This window comes from Chinchilla lanigera, unplaced genomic scaffold (genome assembly GCF_000276665.1).
Source record: "Chinchilla lanigera isolate Chin_1 unplaced genomic scaffold, ChiLan1.0 scaffold00077, whole genome shotgun sequence".
NCBI lineage: Eukaryota > Metazoa > Chordata > Mammalia > Rodentia > Chinchillidae > Chinchilla > Chinchilla lanigera.
The window spans coordinates 3,799,841-3,816,756 of NW_004955478.1; the positions used below are offsets into that span (position 1 = coordinate 3,799,841).

At 35.2% G+C, this 16,916-nt stretch overlaps 1 protein-coding gene across 5 annotated transcripts in view; it reads left to right on the forward strand.

The window, feature by feature from the left end:
• The window catches only part of LOC102024670 (ATP-binding cassette sub-family A member 8-A-like), a 70,432-nt gene that overhangs the window by 6,906 nt on the left and 46,610 nt on the right, over positions 1–16,916 (forward strand). For all 5 annotated transcript variants that reach the window (XM_013503213.1, XM_013503212.1, XM_013503214.1 and 2 more), the window contains 9 exons: positions 1,982–2,146; positions 4,984–5,087; positions 5,930–6,156; positions 8,660–8,801; positions 9,058–9,243; positions 10,223–10,364; positions 13,642–13,807; positions 15,942–16,000; positions 16,666–16,776. In XM_013503213.1, coding sequence (XP_013358667.1) covers positions 1,982–2,146; positions 4,984–5,087; positions 5,930–6,156; positions 8,660–8,801; positions 9,058–9,243; positions 10,223–10,364; positions 13,642–13,807; positions 15,942–16,000; positions 16,666–16,776 — 1,302 coding nt within the window. The remainder of the gene's footprint in view (positions 1–1,981; positions 2,147–4,983; positions 5,088–5,929; positions 6,157–8,659; positions 8,802–9,057; positions 9,244–10,222; positions 10,365–13,641; positions 13,808–15,941; positions 16,001–16,665; positions 16,777–16,916) is intronic.

Consider the following 16,916-nt stretch of genomic DNA (forward strand, 5'->3'; position numbering starts at 1 on the left):
GTTTTTCTCCGGTACCAGGAACCGAACTCACGACCTTGCGCTTGCCAGGCAGGTGCTTTTTGCCACTGAGCTAAATCCCCAGCCCCTGGTTAATGTAATTATAGCACTGAGCTGCCTTTATCCTCAGTTATATCTAATCAATAACATGCTATTTATTGGAAAGTGAGAGAATCCTTTCATTGGTGAGAGAATCCTGACACATCTAGTTTTAAGTAAAAATGTAATTACCAATTGCACTTATTCTAAACTTCTTAGTACAGTTTCAAAACTTTAACTCTAGCTAGATCAACAACAGCCACAGAAGCAAAGCATATCTGTCCTAATATTCTAGTTCTTAGGTCCCCTCTGACTGATTCGAGCCCTCAAACTGCATAATGCTAGGAAAAGAAGAAGTGTGGTGTGACTCCTAAATCTCAAGAGCCTTAGTGAAAGGAGAAATGGTAGTCAGGAGGATACAACTAACAGTTATTTTTTTCTTTTTTACAAGCATCTCTGTATACTAGACAGTGCTCTTTAACACGAAATGAGAAAAAAACCTAAAAATATCCATGAAGATGACTCTACAAATGTGATTTAGATTTGACTATGAAAGTTTCAGAGAAGGAAGCTGACATTCCCTCAGAGTATCAAAAGCCCCCTTCAAGAGAACTGTTCTTACGTGGCTTGTAGACTTCCATACAAGTTGCTGGAAGTCTATAAAGCACTCATCCCTTTTTAGACACCTTCTGTACACTGGCCCATGTAAATACTAAATTTGCCTTGAATTCTGAGCCCCAAAAAGCAGACCCTGTGTTCAGAAGTTCCCCCTCACTGCAGCATGAGTGCAGGCGCCTACCATGGAGAGACTGTGGCCAGTTCCTGGAGGTGGCCAGGCTTTCCTTCCTGTCCGTAGTTCAGTGCACACTGCCAGGCTGTGCTTGCGACCTATCCCAAGCTTACTTCCCTGTGGCACCTTATCAAACATCAGACCACCCCTTACAGCTAAATCTGTATCTTTACACAGTGGCGCTTACCTACCAATGCTGAATCCACTTGATTCAAGTTCAAGCCCTGATACAAAGGTCCATGTAAGGTTCACCTTCACCCTGTCCTGAGATGTGCTTGGGATTGTCCTGTCTTTCACAGATGTCCTGCTGAGGTCCACATTACTTTGACATTGTGCTTCTGAACATCCAAAGGCACATGCAATAATGATAATAATTGTTAGTTATTGTATGCCAGAGTTTTAAGAGTTTAATCCCACAATGCACGTGTTATTTTTAAAATGATTGAGGAACAAGATTTGGTAACTTGCCAAGTACTCTACAGATTTAGGGTAGGTATTAAGGATTAAAATCCATTTTTATAAGAACACATGATGTCTTGTCCTTCCCTTTTATGCAATTATACATTGCAATGGAGAAACAAGTGTTCACTTTTCATTTAGCTTTTAACATATATTTATATACAATTTTATATACATTTATTTATAGAGTTGAACACAATACCCCTGGAAAAATAGAAATTATGTTGGTGATACCCACTGTGCTATTCTAATTAAAAACTTGATACTCCTTTTGGATGTTTTAATCATACATAACTGTTTAAGGAAAATATAGTTATATAGTTACTTCTGCTGATGCAAATCAGGGCTGGTTGAGCTATATACACATTCACCGTTCTATACAATTTGGGGATTTTTAGATGTGTCATTTTTCTGTTAATAATTTAGTTGGAATTTTATGATACTTTTATGTCACTAACCTAGGTAGTTAAGGAGAGAGTATGAAAGAAAATTAATTTCCATGTATTCCTTCTGATGTTATTTAGAATCATAGAAATATATTCGCATCCTTATTTTGAGTGATTTATTTAAGGGCATTGTGTAACTTGGGTTCATTTTTATAAAAACAAATCTATATAAAGGAATAGAACATGGTTTCCCAACATCATTGTTTTTAGTAATTCATCGATAGTGATAAGTTTTTTCTTGTAATGGCAGGAAGAAAAGCAATAGCTTTTCCAGATGAAGAAAATATGACAGAACTAATTTCAACCCACTATGAAGATGTAGTGAGAGTCATATTTACCAGTCCTCTCTCTTATCATTTGAAGTTCCTCAGAGGATTTCGGATCCCAAGTATGCAAGAGCATCAAGACCATTCAGGTAATTTTCCAGCTACAAAACTACAGGGCATTCAATTTCTATTATACAATACAGCCTAAGTAAGGAAATTAATTAGTACAAAATAATCGACTTCAACAACAAGGTAACTTTGATTTCTGGAAGTAAGGAAAGTTAGATAAGCTAGAAATGTTAGACAAAATATTTTATGGAAGAAAAAATTCTTCTTAAACTATGGCCACATGAAAGGTAGGAAATTCTAGTGCCCAATAATGAAAGGCATATCAAAAACTAGGGTGTTGGGATAATGCTCTTTAATAAAATACTGCTCTTTAATAAATGCTCTTTAATAAATTGCTCAGTCTTTGCAAACAAAAAGCCTGTACTTCAATAGCAAATTTGAACACGATCTTGTGCCTGCATTAGCTGGAGACTGCCACATGAAATTAGAATTTTCTAATTTCTAAATTGTAAATTCAAGGGAAGAGTGAGAAGAAAGTCACTCTACAACAATAAAAAGAAACAGATGGTCTATGCTGTACCCTAGGCTCTGGGTGGGGAAAAAGAAAACCTTGTTTGGGTAAGTTTTAGCATCTCTTTGTCTTTATGTAGGTTTGCAGTTCACATTTTTACATTGTAGTGAAACCTCAATTACAAACATATTTTAAAGTGCTACTGGATCAGTTATATGCTGAGTGCATGTTTAAAACTGTTATAAAACTTTAAACTTCTCTATGGTTGCTGACATCCTGCAGAAAAGACATAAAGACAGACCCTGTCTGATTATGAACTCATGGTCCAGTCCAATTGCTGATTATACACTATATGCAAGGAGCAGCACACAAGAATTAGGTGCTGAGAAAAATGTGATTGTAAAACATGTGCTGTAGAATAATTTTGTTTATAGGAAAGAAAAAAATACACTATCAGAAAAACCAAGAAGCCCTGGTACCTACTCATGACAGAGGAACATTTTTGGAAAGATTGATCAACAGTAGCAATTATAAAATTATCTAGAGAGGAAACTCTACATGTAAAAAACTTCCTTTTATGGAAAATGTAAAATTTTGTGAAAATGCATCACAAGACTTCTATTCATCTAAAAGGAGCATTAGAGTGGTCACATGGGGTGATATTTGCATCAAATGAAACAGAAAAGGTGAATACTCTGAATGTTTAAAAGATTTTATTAGGAATAAAAAAGGCATAGAGTTGGATATACATAAAATGTTAAATTTCTTAGTAAGTACTGGTTAGAAATACAAACATTATCAAAAGAAATAAGAAGAGTTATAAAGACCACAGACTTCGGGAAGGTAGTTATCATGAGATGGTGATAGTAACAATAGGACAAGCTCACAGGGGAGACACAAGAGGGTTTCAGTCTAGTAATTCATTATTTTTTCGAGTGGTTGGAGAAGACAAAGATGTTCTTCAACTAATTCTTACATCATATGTTAGTCTTACATATACCTTCATAATTTAAAAATGTTTAAAATTAACATGTACAATTTCCTACTCTAACGCTGATTCATTTTTAATAAACTGTAGTTGAACTTTCAACAGGTGGGTAGTTTTGCCTTTGTATTTCTTAGAATAATTTTCCCTCAAAGATTTTCTCTTTCTGGTGTCTTCTTCAGTTTCTTTTTCCAGTACTTTATAATTTTCATTCCAAAAGACTTTCACCCCCTTGATTCAGTTTATTCCTTAGTATTCATTTTTTTATCTTACTCTAGATGAATTATTTTCCTGATTTCTTTCCATGCAAGTTCATCATGTATAGTACAGATTACTTTTGAAAGGCTAAAAACTCAGAGAAAAACAAATTTTAAAAAATTCTTATTTTTACCTCTGAATCTCCACATGTTCGTGTTTTTGTGTTATGTGCAGCGTGATCTTATTAGCAAACGCTTTATTTTATTTTTGGCTTATTTTACACTGCTGTGTTACTTTTTGATAATTATAAAAATTGTTTTGAGAATAGTAGAAAAGTAGGGGACTGACGTCTATTGGTTCATTGAAAGGAACAGTTAATGCTTAAATTCTTCTGACCAATTTTGCGTGCTTATATCTGGTAATCCAAACAACTAATTTGAAGACAACAATATGCAATATAGCAACCACTGTTGAATTCCGATCATCTTGTTTTGTGAAATTCTGTATCGTTTCTAATGTTTTTTTTTAAATTACTTTTTATTCTCTTTAAAATGAAAAAAATTGAAATAAAAGTAGAGGAAATAAGCTCAACAAATATGAGAAGCAGCAATACACAGAGGAAAATGTGAGAGTGCTTCAAAGTAAATCTTAGAATAAAGACAGAAATTAAGGAAAGCTTTCAGAATTAAGCAGGAGTGCTCTGTTCTCTACATTTCGAGGATCATTACCAGAATTTGTGCTTTTATGGGTTTGGAGCCAATGTACAAACTTTTGGAGTTTGGGGACAGTGTAAAATCTATTTTTCTTACAATCAAAACAGAGGCGAACAGAGGACTTCCTTAATTTCTGTTTTCATTCTAAGATTCACTCTGCAGCTTTCTCATATATTTTCTGTGTATGGCTCAGTGTATATCTCATATTTGTTGAGCTTATTTCCCATATTTTCCTTTTTAAAAGTTGTTTTATTTTACAGAGAATAAAAAAATATTTAAACATCATTAGAAACGATACAGAATTCCACAAAACAAGATGATAGGAATTCAGCAATAGATGTTACATTGCATATTGTTGCCTTCAAATTAGTTGCTCAGATTACCAGATGTAAGCATGCAAAATTGGTCAAAAGAATTTAAGCTTTAACTGTTCCTTTCAATAAACCAATAAAATTAGTCCCCTACTTATCTACTATCCTCAGAGTTATGCTTCTGTTTTTTCCCCCAAAGCTCATTGCTATGAATTTGGAGATGGTTTTGATTGTGGCATTTCACAGTTCTGGACAAAAGGTTTTGTGACTCTTCAAGCTGCTATTAATGCTGCTATTATAGAAGTAAGTACAAAACATTCAATGTAAACTCATGCTCCACTGAAATTGATATTCAATGCAATTAATGGTATTAGAATTGTCAAAATTTTTGTGAAAGAAAATATAAATAAAAAGCCATAGCGGCCAGGCGTGGTGTGGCGCATGCCTGTAATCCCAGCACTTGGGAGGCTGAGGCAGGAGGATCGTTGTGAGTTCAAGACCAGCCTGGGCTATAAAGTGAGCTCAAGGCCAGTCTGAAGTCTAAAGCCAGACCCTGTCATAAAAAGACAAAAAAAAAAAAAAAAAAAAGCCATAGTCTTTCATTTGTTTACTCATTAAGTTACTCTTTCACTCATTTTTTAGTTGTTCATTTGCTCATGTATTTTTGAGCCATAGGTCAAGTGTAATATAAAGATGGAGATAGCAACATATAGAACGGGTAATTTCACTAAAGGTATTCAGTACTGTCAGGAAGCTTGGCATGTAATCAGATAACTATTAGAACAGGAGTGTGTTAGCACAGTTAATAAGTTCCTGTGAATAAACAAGCAAGAGTGTCAACCTAGAATACTACAGAGCAAGTTCTATTGAAATAATATTGATGCTTGAACAGTCAGGTGGGAAGCTTGTCTCTTTCATCAGGTGGGAAGGGAAATTCCAAGAAAGCTGATCAGGCCGTGGTAGGCATGGAGGTGATAAAACATATTGTAAAGCCTGAGAACTTGGGGTCGACCAGAATGTATGGCAGGTGTTCCAGGGGCAGAATATGCAAGAGGAAAGTCAGCTTGGCCCTGAATCCAGACAAGCCCGTTATACATTCAGGGGAAGAAAACAGGATATCGTCTGAATTCACCAATTTTGTTTAGATCACAACAAATCAATCAGTGATGGAAGAATTGATGTCAGTTACTGGAAAACACATGAAGATAGATCCCTTTGTTCATCAAGAAGGACTGATAACAGATTTCTTCATTTTTACCTGCATTATTTGTTTCTCCCCATTCACTTACTATGTCTCACTTAATGTCACAAGAGAGAGGAAGAGGATGAAGGGCTTGATGTCAATGATGGGGCTCTGCGATTCGGCATTCTGGTGAGTCACAAGTAGCCCAAATAAATAAAGGGAGCAGCTCGGAAAAACTGGGTTTCTAGGTAGAAAGCCGAAGTATTTGAACCTGTCACATTCTAACTTTTTTTATTCTGCATAGTATAGCTGCTCCTGCTATAATGCTTGCCAATATTTTGCCACACTTTGGTCTGAGTTGAATAAGGGGTTGTATAACTGTCATTTGAGGTGATATTTTAGATATTGAACAACCAGTATTTCTTGCTTTCAGATTCATGAGGATTTAGAGTTTCTGACATTTAATGAAACATTTTCTGCGGAGGTATGTGATTTTTGCTAGAACAAGAGAAGGGTTATTGGGTGACTTTAACATCACACCATTTTGAAGGCATCAAAGAAAAAGGTGCCACTGTAATGAATATATTGAGACAAATGCCCATGTCACTCCTGAGTGCCAGCTTCCAATCAGAAAAAGAGAACAGAACCATTAACATTACCAGAAAGACATTGATTCAAATCTCACCTTCCCGCACTAGTTATGTTTACATGAGAAAATTGCCTAAAATATTAATTCTCTGTTTCCTTTTCTGCACAAAGGGGAAATAATATCCAGCCACGCTGGTCCCTAATAAGACCATTCTTACAAAATCCTAACCTGGGCAGGGGTGCAGCTCAGTGGCACAGCGCCTGCTGGCAGGTGCAAGGTCCTGAGTTCAATTCCTACTGCCAAAAACAAAAAAGCAAAATCCTAACCTGTACTTTGAGAAGCATCAAGTAATCAGTAAATAATGACAGTCAACATTTGTTTGGACAGTTTGGGTAATGTGTTTCTGAAAGAATATAAAACTTCATATTTAGAGTCCAATTTAACAGAAGATAATATGTTTCCTGATCATATGATATGTCAGAATCATAGTGGGAACATTTTTAAATTTATAATTTAAGCCATGGACTTTATTTCCTGAGCAGAAAGTAAAGACAATGTTTCCTATCTCCCGACAATGTCTGCTGTTAATATTTATCTTGCATTAATCTATGATCCATGAATCACAGTTTATAAATTAATCTGGGTCATCATTATAAGTAAAAACTATAGTAGGTAAGAGCTTATTCTGTGTTATACAGTTCAGTGGATTTGAACAGATATATCATGTATGTGCCATTATGGTGTCTCAGAGTACACTTTCACTGTCCTGAAGTTGCTATATGTTCTATCTATTGTACTCTCTATGCCCCCTGAACTCCTAAAAATCACTGACTGTTTATTTTCTTTACCATTTTACTTATTCTCAAGTGTTATACAGTTGGAATCATACAATATTAAGACTAGACATAGATTATAGAATCAGACTAGCCCATTTTCAAATGAGCCTGTAATATTATAGGATCAGATGAAAGGGGGATTTGACTTAGAGACTTTTACATTCTCTCCCTGAAAAAAATAATTTGCATTGTGCAAACAGAAATTATATAAATAATTATGGGTTGGAATGATTTACTATAAATTTTCTGCAAGTTAACTTCTGTCTGTCAGATGAAATAAATCCGCTTCATTTTTTAGGTTTCTCTTCTGCAACATGGAAGGAATAGTAAAACTTATTCCGTAGGCATCTTGTGATATATAAATTAGTAAATGACTAAGATTCACAAATATTATATAGAGCAGTAAATATCTATATGGAAAGTAGGAAAGGCTACATAAGTTACCTATTAACCATAATAAAGTATCACTAACTTCTTAATTGTTTAATAATACTTTATTAGTATTTGAAACAGTATTATTTAATTGGTTATTAAGCATTTTTGAGAGTAGAGAAAAACTAGATTGTCAGAGAAAATATTAATGAGGAATGGAAAATAAATATCTTACAAGGACAATGGGAGATAATTTAGTAGTAGTAAGAGGCTAAGGGTCGTTCTATTTACTATAACATGACTTTTAAAATATGCAGAGTATTAGGTGCCCATATAAGGAGAAAGAAGAACCTGATTATAGCAACCCTGGGAAAACAGAGAAGCATTAGAATAAGGATAAGGAATAATTTCTTGTTTTTATAAATATTTATGAATTTATTTTTATATTAAAGACCCTTTGCCTATGGTGAAAAGAAGCTAACATTTAAGCAAGGATTGCCACAGAGGGGCAAGGCTCCGTGCATCCCTTATCTTAGAATCCACACTCCTGTTACTCTCATTTTCCAACAGAGAACAGCAGTTTAAAACAGTTCTGTAGATTGTCAGAGGCCACAGAGCTAGAATATGGTGGAGAGCGTTATGAATCAAAACTGTAAGACTTCTTTCTCTCCAACCTTCCGGAGATCTGTGTGTGTTTTTTTGTATTAATTCAAAGAAAATTCACAGCTTCCTTCTGCTCCAAATAATCAAGTTCTATTTATATACCACAGAAGGTCCAAGTAGAACTGGGAGTGAGGGAGCGAGTGAGTGAAGGGTGATAATATCAGTCTCAATGCTGGGTACTTGTGTCCGTCTGAACATCAGATACTGAAATAACCCTTCGTTTCCACATCAGGCTCTCCTGGGGTTTGCTCTACGCTGCTTTTGTCTTCATTTTGGCCCTTTCCCTGGCATTTATTACAAAATCGGTCCAATTTGTCATCCTGACTGGCTTCACGGTGGTCTTCGGCCTCTTTTTCTTCTATGGACTGTCTTTGGTGAGTTGCTGAATAAAATCTCTCTGCGTCCAGCTTTCCTTCAAAGAAACAAACGGTTTCAGGTGAAGACATTCCTCACATACTCCTTTTCGGTTGGCATGAACAATCCATGGATGGGCACTGTTCGATTTGTAGTGCTTCGTGGTGCCAATTTGTAGTTAAAGGTTTAGTGTAAACCATAATTTTTACTTGAATCTTTTGTTGCATTAGTAATTATTAAAGAAATATAAACCAACTGGATATTCTTTCATTGTAGATCACGTTGGCTTTCCTGATGAGCGTCTTGTTAAAGAAGCCTTTCCTCACCGGCTTTGTTGTGTTCCTTGTCACTGTCATCTGGGGGAGCCTGGGGTTCATGGCGTTATACCGATACCTTCCTGCGTCTTTGGAGTGGATTTTAAGTTTGTTTAGCCCTTTTGCCTTCACACTTGGAATGGCCCAGGTGAGCGTTTATTTACTAGTGACATTTCCCAAATACCATTCCCCTCTGAAAATATAACAGTCTATATAGTCAGTGTTCCATGTTTAGAGTTGGAAGCCTTTTGCTTTTGCCGAAAAACATGCTCATGACGTTACAAAGATGAATTTTAAAAGCCACGAGAGATTTTCTTCTAGAAAATAAGTTCTTTTGTAAGTAATAAGAAAAAAACAAACAGACTCACAATCTTTTACAAAACAGTAGTAATGTGTTTCATCTGCTCCCCAAATGGAATTCATATTATAAATTGAATTCTAACTTATTCTATTCGCCATTTCACTCAATAATAGAAAAAATGTTATATGATGAAATTCTGAAAATTATAAAACAAAAGAAATTAAAAATAATATTTCTTAGTCAAGTATTGTCTAAGAAGTATTTTCTCATTCTTAAAATATCTTTTCTTCTCTTTCCCTATTTTCTTATGCTAAAGAGATCATCTCTGCCCCTCAACTATACAGTAAGACCAATAATTAATCTCCACTCTCTTGCGCTTATAAGAAATTAACTGCATAATACTCCTTTGCCTGAGAAATATGGATCAGCCAATGTTATTCTATTGACTTTTCCTTAAGTTAACAGTGCAATTTTGTAACATTTTCTCAGACAGCCATTTCCTGAAACCTCATCCCCATTTCTAATTTAGTGAAATTCTGTGTAAGTGCTGGCTTCAATATTGCATCTTCTCTGATTTCCCTATATTTATCAAGTCCTCCCTCTACATGTAGAACATAGATCTACTGTCCCTATTACTAAATTAAGGTATACTTTAGACGTGTCCCTGCTTTCCAACAAAAACCATACAGTTAACAGCTAAATAATTTAACTTTGTATTTTCAGGATGTGGCAAAAAGTAATAATTACAGTCTATGTTATAGCTCAATTTTAAAAGAATTAAAAGAGTTAATTGCCTTTCATTTATTGGTTTATTTTTAATTTTCAGCTCTTACACTTGGATTTTGATATGAATTCTAATGCGGATGCAGTGGGTGACTCAAATCTAATTATAGTTACAATTTTCATGTTGTTCCTTGATAGTTTCTTCTATCTGACATTGACGTTTTATTTTGAAAAAATTTTGCCAAGTAAGTAGCAGGGCAATGAAACTGAACATTATTTTTATAATTGCATTTCTTGTAAATAATCTTCTACAAATGTGTTACCTATATTTCAAGAATTTGTGCATTAACGGGAAGGAGATAAACATAACCACTGGCCCAACAAAATTATTTGTTTTATTCACTTTTGCTCAGAATTGACATATAATGTTGTTGTACACAATCAATAGTGATTTAGTTTAAGTAAGTGTATGGTCAGCTTTTCTTCTGTCTTTTTCTGCTCTATATATGTAGGACATTTGATTCCTAAATACTCTCTGACTTTGCTCCTAACCATAGAAATTTATAGCTAGTTAAAAATCAGTGGCTCTAGAAATCACTGATGTTTAGGACCACTGATCTTGATTGAAATGAACAGTTAATGTTTAATTGTTTGATCAACCTTATACGCCTATATTAGTTTATCTGAGCAACCAATTTGAAAATACCAAAATGTAATACAACTATCGTTGTTAATTTCCTATCACCTTGTCTGAAATTTTGTATTGCTTTTATTGTTTTTGTGTTGTCTTGTAAACGTCTGTGTGTTTGTTAACATGTTTTCATTCTTTTATTTTTAAAATAAAAAACATCAGTGGTTCTAACTTCTCCTTGCATACCAGAACCACCCAGGAACTTTGCTTATTTTTTTATTTAACCAACAATTTGTGTATTTGTCCTGCATAACATGAAATTTTGAAATATCTTTGACTGTGGAATAACAGCTAAAGCAATCTAATAAGCATATGTATTATTTCATACACTTTTGTTTTTGTGATAAGAAAATTTAAAATCCATTCTTTTAGCAATTTTCACTGTAACATATTGCCATTATGTACAGTCACCTTGGGGTAAGTCGTCTTGAATGTATTCCTCCTGTCTGAGATTTTATATCTTTAACCAACATCTCTCCAGCTCTACTCTGGCCTCCTAGCCCCTGGTAACCTCCACTGTACTGTAGGCTTCTATTATTTCAACCTTTTTCAGTTCAACAAGAAGCCAGGTCATATGCTGTTTTTCTTACGGTGCTGAATTGTTTCACTTAACATAATGCCCTCCAGTTTTATTCATGTAGTTGCAAGGTATTTAAGGAAAAAACAAAATCAGTTCAATCCCAGACATTCTTATCCCATTGTTGGGAAGTAACACCATGCCATCTATATTTTCAAAAATCTCTCAAAATGCTTAGGATGTGCAGGTAGACTACCATAAAAGAGCATTTAATCAAATATTTATAATTTCATTCTCCTGCAATGTATTAATGTGTCTCTAAAATATAAGCTCCCCATTTTTTGTCTCACTGGCTGATACAACTCAGAGGGTCTGATACATCGTAGGTACTCAGTAAATATTTGTGCACTTATCTAGGCTACCATCCATGCTCAAGGACGGACACTATGTCTTCCCTGCCCTTTTTTCCCCATGCAGTCGAAGTAACCAGGGCTCTACCCCAAAAGGCCACAAGTAAACACAGAAAGAAAGGGAGAGAGATGCATCAGTGAGAGGAGAGAAGCAGAAGGATTTCTTGATTAGTTAACTGGCCATGTTGATTTGTGAGAATAATGTACACAGGGTGATTGTGTCTGCTCTCTTCAAATGTTTAGAATACAACATTTCACTTGATTTCTCATGTTTAGGATATGAGAAATACATTTATGATATGATATAAGTAGCTTACTATATATTCAGGCATACACATTTGAATTTGTCTTTGTCTGTATGTATAGTGTTTAAATGATATATTTTCACCTTTTATTTTGCCCACCACTGACAAAAGCTGGTGCAATATAAGGTGAAAAAAATATTTATTCACCCAATGTTAATGGTCCAATAATATTTGTCTAATTTGTACAGATTTCTTTAAGAAATGGTTGAAAGTAGTTTTCTATGTTTTATTGCTGTGTTTTTCTCTCCATTGTTAAATGGCAAAGGTATTTGTATTTGTGTTCAAATTTCAGTATTTATTCATAGTGTACTCTTATTTCAAGCAAACTAAGAGTACTAATTCTTCATTCTTTTTCTTTCCTTTTCTTCTTGGAAGATACTGCTTGATTTTCTCCATCCCCAGCTTTTTTATTCTTTGTTTGATTTTCTTTCCAAGTGCTGTAGCAAGCAGGACCCTTTACGTACCACTCATTCTACTCACTAAGCAGTGTCTGGAGGCAAGAGATTTCCCTACAAAGCCAGTGTAGAGTTATAACTTTGAATATTAACCAGAATCTTGTGAAGCATGTGCTACAGTTCATCTTTTCTCAGGCCTCCATTTAAAACTTGAGAAAATCTAATGCATAATTTTTCTATTAGCATAACTCTTGTTATTAGGTGTTGATGTATTCCAGCCTGTATATCTCATCTTTCCCTGCTGTTTATTTTTCCTTCATTTCTTTAAAAAAAAAAAAAAAAAAAAAAAAAAAACATGTTCACTGAGCATAGAGTCTAAAGTTCATAGTCTTTTGTTTTCTTTCAAAATTTTAAGCCAATTTTTAAAAACCACTTATTGATAGGAGCCTCCATTTTTCAGCTTACATTGTCCTCGCCTGGAAGAATTCTGCCATTCTTATTTGTATTGCTCTCTGCGTAGTGTCTCTTTTGCTCTCGTACCTTTAAAGATTTGTCTCTTTGTTGATTTTAAGCCATTTGATTTTAGCTGTTATTCCTTGAATCATTTTCATTTTTTTCTCTATTCCTTCAGAAACCCCAGTTACATGCATTTCATACCACTTGAGATTTTTATTTTTCCTGCAACCAAAGAAATGCACATCATAAGAGGAACCTAGGAATACATTAAATTTATTCTGATTATAGTATAGGTGGAGAGTTAGTGCCTTTCTTCCCTTATTATTTTAAAGACTCTACTGTCTGTTCTCTTCCATTCTTAAGAGCTGTTAAATGGTTTTGTTAAGTTATGCTGCCTTCCCTAAAATTATTCATTTTATCTGTTTAATAGTCACTTCTCATATTTTTATTGACGGTACAACACACAGTGCATGCTAGGTCTGTCTTTCAGTTATTGCGAGGTTAGAAGAGTTGTTAATGTTACTTTAAAATTCAATCATCTGTATTGTTCATCCCATGTGTATTGTTTATAAAGCTAGTTATTTTAATATAAATATAATAGTAAGAACTAGTAATTTTTTCTTTATACTGTCCATATCAAACACTTTAAGACAGCATTCATTTTGTTGACAATGTGCTCATGTCACTAGTAATCCAGTGACCCTTAAAACCATAGCTGATCTCATATAATTCTGTCTTCGTCACCTAGATGAATATGGACATCGACATTCACCCTTGTTTTTCCTGAATTCCTCATTTTGGCATCAACAAAAACCAGCTGATCATACGGCCCTTGAGAGTGAAACAGAGCCTGAGTTTTCTGATGAGGCTTTTGAACCAGTGTCTACAGAATTTCAAGGGAAAAAAGCCATCAGGTAAGGGAATATGTGGTAGGCAGAGGATGGCTGGATGTTATACTCAGCCTGAAGCCTGAAGCCTGCTCCAGACAACACTGAGGCCATGGGAATCTTGTTTTAGGTCCTTCCCATGGCTCCTGTCTAACCTCACCTAGCTGTGTCTGTAACTGTCACTGTGCTCTGTTCTCCATTTCCTTTAAAATGCAGAGGGTGTTACTATTCAAGTTCCACTCTGCTTGTACTTGCTGTCCTTCTTCTCCACTTCGGCATCTTTTACTTTCCTTCAGTGCTTCACATTTTCCCCATGTCATCCATATTACCTATTTTTCTTTTCCAATCTTTTTTCTCCTCATCTATTTATCGTTTCAATAAAGAATATAAAAGAGAAGGAAAGAAGAACGCAAAGGCCTAGAGATGAACACAAAGGTTTCAAGAAAATGTGCCTTTTAGGGTCATGAGCATCTCCTTTGTGTATGACAATAAAAGTCTCCATTTTGTTTGGAGTTAGTGGCATTTATTGGCAAATAAGGAAGAGAAAGCATTAAGGTCCCCTTCTCATCCATCATACCTGCTCTTGTCCACTCCACTGTGAGCTGTTAAAAATTACTCCTGGCTGCTAATAGGACCTACTTAGTTTATATTTTATAGCCTATTCCATTGCTAGCATCACACTTTTTGTCTTGTGCTTTGAACTAGACTTAATCTCAGGCAGTGAAAGTTACACTGGGAAGTGGCTTTGATTTGTTCATCTCTTTCATACTTTTTCCAGTAACTTAGCAAATCAGAAGTTCTGTGGGCCTTGGGATTCCCATGAAAGATAGGGTTAAACTAGAGGCAGAAATTAATTTTATCAGTAAAAATAAAACCTGAACTATATGGTAAAATATTGTAGGTGACAAACAACAAACACAAATTGGATGTTAATGAATCATGTATTTTCTTAGTAGAATAAAATCTAGTAGATAGAGAACCTTAGATTCCATAGCTATCCTAAGAGCCATAGATAATTACTATAGCAGTCAGTTGTGGTTTTTTTGTCACTGAGGCAAAAAAATATTGATCCTCACAACTTAGAGAAGGAGAGGTTTAATTTGATTAGTGGTTCCGGGGACTTAGTCAATGGTCAGTTGGCTTCAGGGCAGAAACGCATGACAAAAAGTGTGGTGAGACAAAGCTGCTTACTTCTTGGTGGCCGGGAAGCAGAACAGAGCACAACCACAGAGGAAGGGACAAGGGACCAGAAATGGACCCTAAAGTCATATTTGCGTGGTCCACTCAAACATACTGAGATATACGCTCCACCAGTTGCCTGGGTTAATGTTAAAGCCAGTCAAGTTGGTACTCTGTCCTGATAGTCATAATTGCCGTCACTTCTGCTAAAATAGTGTTTGTCATCTAATCAATAGCATCCAATACTTTTGAATGTTTACTGTGAATCATCTGTTAGGTAGGCAACATGAAACATAAGTGACATAAATGGGATGATACCAAGTAGCTCACTTATGGACTGAATTCTTGTCTCCACCCTTATACCATCTTAAGAGATTCTGGATCATGTTAAATTGGAAACCTTATCTCCAGCCTCCTGCTGTGGTTTACGTACAGCATTGTCATCTTAGGTGTCTATGTTATCTCACTGTCTAGCTGTCCCATCAGTGAAGATGATCCAGCTCAAAGATGAGGCTGGTTGTGAATCCAGTGCCTAAGCCACAACCATAATACCAAAGGAATTAGAGTCTGTTCTGGTGGGGTCTCACAATGGTAAATTTTAAAACATTCTCTATTAATTCTAATGTGGAAAACCTGGTCACCCATCCTTATAAGTCTAGCACCATCTTATAATTTTAGCACCATCTTATATTTCTAGCACCAGCCAGACCTGGTCACCCATCCTTATAATTCTAGCACTTTGGGAGATGAGACAGTAGGATCATAAGTTTGAGCACAGCTTGAACAATTTAGTGACTTAGCTAAATCCTGTCTCAAGATTAAACGATAACAAAGTGTTAGTGACATCTAATGATGACTAAGTGAAGTTGACTCTCAGATGTTCTTGTACTTAAAGACAGAAATTACAATCCTCTCACTCAGACTCAGAATTACACACCGAAGAAAATTGTCACATTTAATTTTTCTTTCTGTTTTTTGTCAGAATCAGAAACCTTACCAAAGAATATAAAGGAAAGCCTAAAAGTGTAGAAGCTTTGAAAGGTAAAAGAGACATTTTATATTTTTACATAAAAGTTTTGATTTTAATTAACTAGCTTTTCCCTTGGTGAGCAATTGGTAGATTTATTTTAGACTTTACAAATGGGTGTTTGAATCTCATGATTACTTTTCCATCCAACTGCACTATTATCTTTGTTTTGAGTACTTTTGGAATTATATGCATATGAAATAACTGCCATACAACAGTGGGTTTGTTCAATGACTTTGCCCTGCAACTCATATTGTTTCTAATGTAGCTTGATAGACATCTTTTGAAATTGTCTGTGTTTTGCTTTGTAGGGGATGCAAAAATATATGTGGCCTATAGGGCTTTTAGCTACATGATAATTTATTACTTATTGATCTATTTTTATTTATGAGATTATTATGAAGTGTTTTTAATATGCTTGGCAATACTGTTGAACCTAGGCATGTGAAACCTATTTCATTTCTTTAAAATCACATACTTTTGAAATTTACAGAAGAGGGATATTGTAGTATTAATTGTGACTTGACAAATAAACAAATTTAGATTGTTAGAAACCATGATTGTACAGTTGGAACACATACAAAGTATAGAGGCTCCCTATGAAACCCATGTCTATGTGTGGCATTTTTTGCTTTCCTTCCTTGTTTCTCCTATTCTTCCCTCCCTGCTTTCTTCCCAGACCTAGCATTTGACATATATGAAGGCCAGATCACCACAGTACTTGGTCACAGTGGAGCTGGAAAATCAACACTCTTAAACATTCTTACTGGGTTGTGTGTTCCTACCAAAGGTAAGATTTTCCTCAAAATTGACTTTCCATCCCTACCCTCCCTTCTTGTTCCCTCCCCTCTCCTCTCCCTTCCCTTCCCTTCCCTCCCCTCCCCATCCCTCCATCCCCTCTCCTCCTACTCTTTTTCTTCTTCTTCTTCT